The sequence below is a fragment of the Heliconius melpomene genome, chromosome 13, assembly GCF_056956725.1.
Source record: "Heliconius melpomene rosina isolate 202511_hmr_F chromosome 13, ASM5695672v1, whole genome shotgun sequence".
Classification (NCBI taxonomy): domain Eukaryota; kingdom Metazoa; phylum Arthropoda; class Insecta; order Lepidoptera; family Nymphalidae; genus Heliconius; species Heliconius melpomene.
In genome coordinates, this window is record NC_140401.1 from 9,090,367 (window position 1) to 9,101,348 (window position 10,982).

The 10,982-nt window shown below is 29.7% G+C and overlaps 1 protein-coding gene across 3 annotated transcripts in view; it reads right to left on the minus strand.

The window, feature by feature from the left end:
- cwo (transcription factor cwo) overlaps positions 1-10,982 on the minus strand; it is a 29,513-nt gene extending 18,531 nt beyond the window's left edge. For 2 of the 3 annotated variants that reach the window (XM_085196495.1, XM_085196494.1), the window contains exon 1: positions 10,699-10,982. In XM_085196495.1, coding sequence (XP_085052621.1) covers positions 10,699-10,751 — 53 coding nt within the window. In that variant the 5' untranslated portion in view covers positions 10,752-10,982. The remainder of the gene's footprint in view (positions 1-10,698) is intronic. The other variant, XM_085196496.1, reaches the window with a different exon arrangement.

The window sequence follows — 10,982 nt, forward strand, 5'->3', positions numbered from 1 at the left end:
CAGCCAGGAAATCGCTAAGGTCAGATGCAGATCGTTAAGAGAATGGACTAGCTAAGTATACCTTAGCTGTTTTTAGCATTGCTTCTATTTTTATTCGTATTGTGGGATAAATAACGTAAAGATTAAATACAATCATCGTTTCGGTCCTCTTATCAGGCGTTTGCATTTTTCTATAATACTTTTTATTTAGATTCACACTGAATCCCGTAGCTAGCACGGTAAGTAATAGGGAATCTAGTCTTAAGAATTCTTGAGGCATTACTTGTTGAATGGTGAACCTCAACGTCGCGTTTTGCCTCGCTACCGGTAAATATATCCTATTGTTAGCATATTCGTGCAAAAGTGGGTAGATGTAGGTGAAAAAGACTGGTAGGAAAGAAGGTGTAGTGTTGTTATTGAGTGATACATGTCACTAATTGTAATTACGTGGAACCTCTGTCCAAGTACGTTGGAAACATATAGACGGTATATATTTTTATCGTGTTTATTTAAAAAACGTTAACCGCTTCCGTTTTCTAACACTGTTATTACAATATGTGTTTTTTATTGCACATTGTAATATAGCGTGATTTTTTGCAAAATAATACTTTGCAAAAAAACACGGTAACGAAGATATCGGTGTATCTATACTAGGTGCTTAATATTGTAAAGCTGAATAGTTTTTTGTTTTCTCAGGAAATATGAGAAATTATTATAGGCTAGGTAGGTTCGCCCCCACGGTCAAATGGTAAAGCTATTTTTATGTATTACTAGCGGACGCGCGCAGCTTCGCATGCGTATTTAGGGGTGAATTCTAATAAACCACGAAACATGTGTTCAATTAAATATTTTAAGAGTCTAAATTTCAAATTTTATACTAATCGGTGGCGTTTTATAGATTTTTCCATACAAACTTTCAACCCCTTATTTGCACCCTTAGGGAGAGAATTCTAGAAATCATCAATTAAATACTTTTAAAAATCTAAATTTCAAATTTTATAAAAATCGGTACCGATTTAATTTTTTTTCCATACAAACTTTCAACCCCTATTTTTCCCCTTTAGGGTTAAATTTTTTCAAAATCCCTTCTTAGTGGATGTCCAGATTACGAAAGTAAACATCTGTCCAAATTCCACGTTTCTACGCACAGCGGTTACGGCTGTGCGCGCGTCTTACCTCAGTCAGTGAGGACAAGTCCTTTTATATATATATAGATATTTACATGTACATAAAATACATTAAAAAAGTCACTTTTTCAGGTTCCGCAATGCCCAAAAAAATTATTATTTTTTTATGAGTGTTAAAGTTTTAACTGTAACACTGTATTTTAATGTTAGAGAAAAATTATGTGGAACATTGTTTTGTCCCTTTTTATTAAAATATTTAAAGAAAAATTATAATTAATTATAATATAGCAGCAGTGAGAGGATATTATGTCTTTATTAATATATAACTGTATATGTAGATATACATATGTGACACTTAAAAAACATGTTTACGAGCGACGTAATTACACGTGATTGTGTTAATGATCGTGAGCCAAACAGCCAAGTTGTCGGCGACACGTGTATGCTGTAGTGACATTGCAAAGGACAATGACCAAGCAACATTTTTAATTCGAAGAGAAATTATTAATTATATATTAAGAATGTTTGATAATTTTTTTAATTTTTACTTTTTTTATATATATATATTGTGTACATAAATGTGTGTGTTTTAATAAGCTAGTTTTTTGTACAGACTACGTCAAGCGCTACGTCAATGAAAATAAAATTTATCTTATTTCACAATATTGCATAAGTTTTTACACGAACACTTTTGGTTGTTGGAAAAGAATTTTTTTTAGAAAATTTATTAATTTAGATTTTGTTACAATTAAAGATTCTTATTCGATATATTCGATGGAAACTAACAGAAACAAATCACGTTTACGTCCATGCTCGACAACCTCACCTCTGTCCCAGTCATGCGCTCTTTACAAATAAAATACGAACTACCATTTAAGTATTTAATAACAACATCATCATTTTGCGACTAATATCGCAATTTTCAGCACGGTTGTTTATTATTTCGTCAACTGACAATTTAGTGGTTAAAAAATATTTTAAATATATATTAATAAATGAAACTTCATTTTCTGAAATCAAATTCTATACTTAGACGATGCATGTTGAAACATCGATATAAATATTAGATAATCATAAAATACATTATATTTATTTAGTCAAAAAGACATTCTTAGCTATACATGTCACAATAAACACAATAAAATATTATGCGCAACCAAGTAGTCCGGCGGAGTCAGGCGATTCGAACGTGAGCCGCTGAGCAGCTTCTGTGTGCGAGCTGACTGTGGTAGTGTTTGTGCCAAGTGTAGGCCCCTTACACATTATATTCAGTCTCATCGTTATTATTATCTGTATTAACTCTTTCACTATATCAAACAAGTTGTAGCAAGCCTAGTCAAGCGTCGAACTATAAAATGGGGAATAAAATGGGGCTATCTTGAAATTAATTTGATTTCCGCGATCTGGTAGAATTTATTTTAATTCAGCTATTTACGTTCGTTAAAGTTCTTAACACAGTGTTTTATCACATTTTCCTTCTACCTATTAGGTGGGAAAAGCGTAAAGCTACAACATTGTAATCCTTAAAAAGAAGCACAAATAATTTTATTTTGAATTTATTTTTCACAGTTGAAATTCAGTTAAGTCTACTACATTTAATACATATATTTTACTGCTAAGAATATAAACTTCCTAGTTAATTTACTGTTAAATGTTTTTTAAACCAAAATAACCTTTTAATAATAATCATAAACCTATAAATATGTCACAGTGTATATCACACCTATTCGAATAAAGTAGAGTCCACACTATACGACGTATAGTCCGCCTGTATACATATAAAGTAGGCTGTATGAGTGTGTGCCGCGGTCACGTTCCGCGCGGCGTGTGGAGGCCGGCGTTCGGCGCGTGCAGTCGCGGCGTCACGTGTTCAGTTATTTTTGCCGGCTCGCGCTTTCGCCACGAATCACTTTCAAAATCGAATATTTTTATATTTGAATCGAATATTAATTATTCGAATGTGATTTTTGAAATTATTTATTATCTATATTAAATTTTTATTTTTGGAAAAAAATATTTTGAATCATTTTTAATTAGATAATATCCGGTTGTAAGACTTGGAACATGAACATATTAATAGTTTTTTTTAATATTTATTTATTTATTTATTTATTTATTTATTTATTAGGAAGCCAACGTTACATACTAAGACTACAATGGTTACAAACATTTTTAAATATATTGATACAAAGTATGTCTCAATTATAGGCTAACTTTGCATGTATAGTAAAGTTGTTGCTCATATCTAAATTAACAAAAAAAAACAACATCAATAATAATTAAAAAAAAAAAAAACTACTAACCAGGTATATAAATTTAAACTTATAACATAAACATTGTTCTAATTATAAAAAAAAAGACAGACAACTAAAAAAAGATAATACTTAAATTTAAAAAAATATACTAAAAATAGCCAAACATCAAACAAAACAAAAAAAAAAAAAACAAACTATCAAAACCAAAACTGAAGTTCTTAAAACAAAAAATTAAATAAAAAATGTTATAATAATTATAATTATTGTAAGCTCAGTTATGAATTTCTTATTAGTTACATAAAATATTTTTTCAGCTGAGCTTTATACAAAGGTAATGAGTCATTAAAAATATCAAATTGAGATTTTTGCGCTAATTTGTTATAAAGATTTAAAGTTCTATTAAGTGGTGCATTTAGGCCTAAATTTGTTCTAGCGAACCTTGTTTTAAAATTTTGGGTACGTAATCTTGCATTCGATTTAGGGGTAATAATATGAAGTTGAATTAAAATCTTCGGACAATCAAGGTTTCCAGATACTAATTTATGTAAAAAGCAAAGATCGGCAATCTCTCTGCGATGGGATAGTTTTAACATATTATAATGTTTTAATAAGTCATCGTACTTACGAAAATCATTACTGATATGATCTCTATAAGATAACAATTTTAAAAACCTTTTTTGGATTCGTTCCAATCTGTTTTTATGTGTTACATAATATGGATTCCAGACAGTTGAACAATATTCTAAATGACTCCTAATTAATGAATTAAATAAAATAATAACTGAACTAGATTTTTTAAAAGGCTTAGTAGCTCGTATAATAAATCCTAAAATGCTTAACGATTTACTTATTATATCATTTATGTGTGGAACAAAACTCAATTTAGCGTCTACTGTTATCCCTAAATCACGTACTTGAGTAACTTTTTCAATAGGATAACCATTCACTTTATAATTATAATTGATGTCAGAAGTCTTCCTACTAAATGTTATACTCTGGCATTTCTTGTTATTTAATTTCATACTATTCATAGAACACCATACAGCAAACCTGTCTAAATCTTGTTGCAAGAGCTTACAATCATTCACCGACTCAATTTTTTTATATATTTTTAAATCATCTGCATATAATAAGAAACTACAATGGTGTAAACAAGTAATTACATCATTATAAAAAATATAAAATAAGACAGGGCCAAGTCTAGACCCTTGTGGGACTCCTGAATGTAAAAAAAATGTTCTTGACTCATAACCACCAAGCACTACATTCATTTGTCTATTTTGTAAATAACTTTCCAACAATTTAAGTACTTTCCCCTGTACTCCATATTTATAAAGTTTATTCAATAAAAGTTTATGATTAACAACATCAAACGCCTTAGTCAAATCTGTATAAATACAATCAACTTGTTTATTAGAGTCCAATGATAACGCGATATCCTCTACAAAAGATATTAAATTTGTTAAAGTAGATCTATTTTTTATAAAACCATGTTGACTATCTGATATCACAGGTTTAATGTGCCAAGTTAGGTACGGACAGACAAGGGACTCAAATATTTTGGCAAAAACTGATAAAATACTAATAGGCCTATAATTTTCAATACACTTTTTATTACCATTTTTAAAAACTGCCACAATTCTTGTCTTTTTCCAATACATAGGAAACGTACCGTCTTCAATAGATCTACAATATATGATATGCAGGGGCTTCACCAATGTTGATGCAGTTCTTCTAATAAATATTGGTGGTATGTTGTCAGGTCCAGGTCCTTTCTTTATATCGAGAGATTTGAATTTGCTTAATATTTCATTTTCACTTATGTTAATTGTAGATAAAGATGAATTATTATTAATACCAGAATCAAAGCAAGATACATTATTCAAAGAACTATCGTATTCAATAAACTGTCTGGAAAAATAATTAGCAAATTGATTACAAATGTCTTCTCCATCTGTGTAATAACAGTCGTCCAATGTCATTAAAGCCGGGTAATCACATTTATTACCACGAAGATTTTTAATGCAACTATAAAAATACTTTGGATTTTTATATATATTTAATTCTACACTCTCAATGTATTTTTTGTAATCTACATCTATAAGATGTTGACACGTATCTCTTAGTATTTTAAATTCAATCTCATCAAGAGGATTACCATATTTTTTAAATAGTATTCTGTATTTATTTTTTTCTTTTAAACGTTTTTTTAGGTTGTATGAGTACCAGATAGGATATTTATTATTGTAATTTTTACTGTGTTTTTTTGTCACATGCGTCTCTAATATATTACGTAATTTAGAATAGAAAATTTTGACCATATCATCTATATCATTGCATTCATTAAGTAGTACTTCCCAGTTCAATTTTTTAATTTCATTGTTTAAAATCTTATAATCAGCGTTTACGAAATTATACCTGCAACTAGTACTTGGTTCTAAAAATACTTCTACTGAGCTAACGTTTAAAAATATATCCAAAGGTGGGTGATAATTATCAACAGGACTAACGTGAGTGTCGCTGTAACTAACCTTAATATTTTCAGTACCAGTAAAAATTAAGTCTAATGTTTTACCATAAGCATTATTAATAACGTTACGTTGTGAAAAATTTGTAAGCGACATAAAATCTTTTATTAAACAACCTGCACATGAACTGGTGCTTTTCATTGTACATTTTGTTTTATCTTTACTATCTAACACCCAATGTAGTGAAGGTATATTAAAATCACCAATTATAAAAGTTGTACTTTGCTTAACAAATACACTTTCAATATTTTGTACAATCATTTTAAGTTTTTCATAATTAAGGGGTGACGGGATATATACCGCGCATATTGAAATTGTTGCAGACCCAATTACTAAATTGACCCATAAATCCTCATAGATAGTTTCCCAAGCAACCATTCTATAGCTTTTAATTTTATTTAAAACTGCTATAAGGACACCACCACCATCACATTTTGCTGAATTACTAGATTCTCTATCCCTCCTATATACAGCATATCTATCATCTATAAATTCTCTACTATTGATATTGCTATTAAGCCATGTTTCCGTAAAGATAATCACATCAAAATTATCATTGAGTATAGAGCGATAGGTTGCATTTACCTTTGTCCTAATACCTCTTACATTTTGGTATAAAATTCTTAAATCACTAGACATTAAGCTAAAAATAAACAAAAAAAAAATAGTTCCAAAAATCAAACAATATTTGAAACGTTAATAATAATATAAAATATCAATGTAAAAAACAAAGAGCTACTCCAATGTCTTTAAAAAATCTTTAGATTTCACAAATATAACGTCACTTGCTGCAGTCTTTCTAAGGAATATATTACCATTACGCGACCAAACGAAACGATATTGTTTGTCCCTGGCAAACAATCTTGTTGCTGCGTAAATATCTTTCGAGGCCGAAGTCAGATGTTCTGTTATAAAAACGGGGGCTTTTTCTCCTGAAATTCCAAGATGTGATGTATTCAACTTGTTGTCAGGGTTTTTTTTATTATAGTTAATGACTCCAGCCATAAATCGATCACGTATAAGGGGAGTTGAAAATTTTACTACCACAGTGCGAGGACGAGATGAGATTTTATTTTGTTTAGCAACTCTTGTACATTTAATAATACTACCTTCGGCGATCTCAATGTTTGTAACTTTACTTATTTGTTCAACGGTCTTTACAAGATTTTCAGTTTTAAATTCAGGCACACAGTGTAATTCCAAGTTAGTAGCTCTCGCCTCTCTCTCCAATTTATTAATTACACCACTGTGATTACTAATAGTATTCCTCAATTCAATGTTGTCCTTTTTCAAATTTACGATTTCAATTTTAGCTTCGTCTAATTCCTTCTTAACGCTATCATAAAGATTAGAGAAATATTCTAGAGATTCCTTTATATTCTGTAAAACATTTAACTCCTCACGAATCTTTTTTAATTCAACACTTAATGTGCTGGTTATTACTTCTCTCAACTCCTTAGATATTGAAGAAGTCGGATTTACCAATGGTGTACTATTCTCTGGGCTATTTTGTTTCTCTTTAGATGTTGTTACGTTTTGAATGGCTTTACGGCTAACTGAGGCACAAGTCGAACAGATCCACTGTGTTCGACTTATTGTACTGTTGCTATTTGTTGAAATACATTCAAAGTGGTAGTGCGCTTGACATTTACAACATTTGATTCTTTTTTGAGTTACCAATATGTTTCCTTTACAAGTAACACATTCATTTATCATTTTAAAATATTTCGTAAGAATCAAATAAAATTTAAAAAATAATTCTACAATTTTATTTTGTTAGGATTCGATCTTCGGTTTATTAATTTCAATCCATAGTATCTGCCGCTAGGCCACTGACAGACTATGACGATGAACTTAATTAATTGTACTGGTTTTACAACTTCACACAAATACCGTCCCCTTGTTTTTATACTGTGAGGGTAGATGTGATTGCAACAGCTGTTAGGTTAACACTCTAAGGGAATATAAAATTTATGTTTTAGCACTTTAACACAGTTCACTAAGTTTCAAACGTAAACCAAAACGTCAATTTAATATTAACAACTATTAAGCAGTGATCTTAATACTTTAAGAGCCATAATTAACACAAATACAATTTTAAAACACAGTTTTAGAGATAGTGAGCAACTATACGTCTTATTACGTCGAGCGCTGAGACACGATGATTTATATATTACATATTATGACTACGTTTGACTTTTTAGTAGGGTTTTTTATTTTTCAATTAAGTAGTTCTCAAATAATTTGATAATTTAAGTTGATTAATAGATACCTATATGCTATGCAGAATAAAAAAAAATATTACAAAAAGAAAATGTAATCTTTTAAAATTAAAACTTTATAAGAAATATTTCTGTGTTTCAATTTATATTTAAGTTGGGCTATAATAATTTTAAAAAAAAGAAAGCCATGATATCATAACTGCTACTCCTACACAACACTATCAATAATACGCGATAACAATAATGGAATTATCCAAAACACATTTTAGTGCACATGATATTTATTAAACGTTAAAGACTATAGATAAAGTGCCTTGCATCATCTATAGTTTTATAATTAAAAATAATTGAATAAGGAATGATAAAAGTTCGCTAAACTACATTCTCAAATACTTAAATTTATACATTGTTGGATGTAGAAAATCATCAAGGTCTTTGTTATTTTATAAATAGTTTTTTTTTTTGCATAAAAACACATAAATTAATGTGGCAGCTTGAGTGTGACTTTTTTTAATAAAATCTGTTTGAAGAAATTAAATTCTTAATTAATTCTTTTCCAAATGATGAAAATTATGTAAATTTAATATTTAAAATCTTCTAATTCGATACGCTAGGTGCATTGATTTAATATATTATTAGCGACTCGGTCGCGGCTTCGCCCGCTATTTCAATTATATAGGTACATACATTGAAAACTAGAGTTTATGCCAATTTAATAAAAATGTAGCAACTTTTTTGCACCAAATACTTTAATATTGTAATTTAATAAGTTATTTTTTTATAGTTAAATAAAATAACACTAAATGTTATAGGAAGTTAGCCAAAATATAATATTGAAAACTGTATTTAAATCGGTTGAGCCCGTTCTGATATTAGCGTGCGTGCACAAACGCATAGACGAACCGATAAACAAAGAAAAAAATAAAAATCATTGTTTTGGGTTTCATTGCAATAAAAAATGCCCCCAGTAATAAATAGATCTTTTCATACATCTTCCATGTACGGACAGCCACCAGTTACAATTTTATTATATGTATAGATGATAATTGATAACTATCAATTAATATTTGTGAGCCAAATATCATTTCATTAATGTCATTGTATTTTTTTATTAAATAGCAAAATATAAATGCATTCACTGTTTACGACCTGGTTTGTTACCCACGTTTGCATTTAGCAGATTGTCAATTTAAAAATATATCAGTGTATTCTATTATGTATTCTTAATATTGTAAAAAATATCAGTCAGTCAGTTATAACAAAAATCCTTATCCGTATCCTAAAAATAAAATAATAATAGTGTTATACATTATACTTTTTTGCACTTTTGATTCACGCTGCATCCCGCTGTTTCTGCCAAATTCCAGATGCATTGCGTGTTGTACCAGAGCGTAAAAATTAAAATATTAAATATTCGTCGACTTTAACGAATGATTTGGAAATTTTCGAACCCATAACCTGTCGCATTTTCAGTCCCACACTTGTGCTCTGTGTGTCTGTGTCAATGTTTCAGATCCACGATTAAAGGAATGCTTTAGGGGAAAATACATGTGATATTTCAGAAAAATAGAAGATATTTATATAAATTTACACATCAAAATTACTTATTTTTGTTGAAAATCTTAATGACACGCCATTTTCTTCTTTATTTTCTAAATAATTAAGTGTATTAAGAGACCCGAACAAAAGAGATGGCTACTTCAAAACCAAATTATCTCGCACAAAATTTAACCGATTTACCAGATCCAACTATCAGAACCTAATTAAACTCATCCTCCTAAATCCTTGAAGTGTATCCTTTCCAATAACAAAAAAGAATCATCGAAATCGGTTGGTGGGATGTTGAGCTCTTCGCCCATTTGTCGCGCACGTACTTAATGCAAATTTAAGACCTATGTGAGTTTCTCATGGATAACATTGTCAGAAATGGATCAAATATGGGACTAACAAAATGAGACCACACGGGAAATACCAGCTTTCAAATAAAAAAATAATTATCAATATCGGTTCACCTAGTCAAAAGTTCTGAGGTAATAGACGTTGAAAGTAACTTCCAGTCCACTTGATAAACTCCTCCTTTTACAAAAACCGTCAAAAACAATGGTAGTAAAATTTCATAGTTAATTATTTATGTTTTACGTACTTCGAATAGATCCCACTAAGAGCAAGTGGACTAAATTACAAAAGGAAGTGACCTTTTTTGTTTTATCATAATAGATCGATATATTGTTTCGATACTAACAAGATATATTTCCATAAACATGTTTAATGTCCTCCTTTGTCTTGTAATATTTTTTTATCTGTTTTACCCGGCATGGTTGAAGACTTTCCCAATAAGAGGCTAATTTATCGATAGTTCATTAAAAACATAAAGAACACGCACCTCAATCTAACAGTAAAGTAAGTGTTGTAGGATACATTCATACATCCTACAATACTCATAAAACAAAACGACCTTGAGAACAAATATAGCATTTGTAAACAATAATTTACAAAATTTTACATAAAGTGTATAGTCACAATAAGCTATTAAATAAATTAAAGCTTTATAATAATTATAAAAAAATATTAATGAAAAAAAACCTACTTGTCATATTTAACGGGATGTCCGTTCTCCTCCCAATAGTGACGTGTTTCCATATTCAAATTGTGTCACAAAAACGATATATCACTAGCACTGTCACTGAATTGATTAGTTAAATCTGTCACATGTTTTCCTTTTGGATACAACACTATTCACCGATCACTTTTGTTATTGAAGTGAATACTTTTGTAAACATAACATAAATAAAAGTTTAATAAATGTATAGTTTACAGAAGACGTCTTTACCGTGAGAAGCTCGCGGCGGACTAATCGGCGTCTCGGTCGAG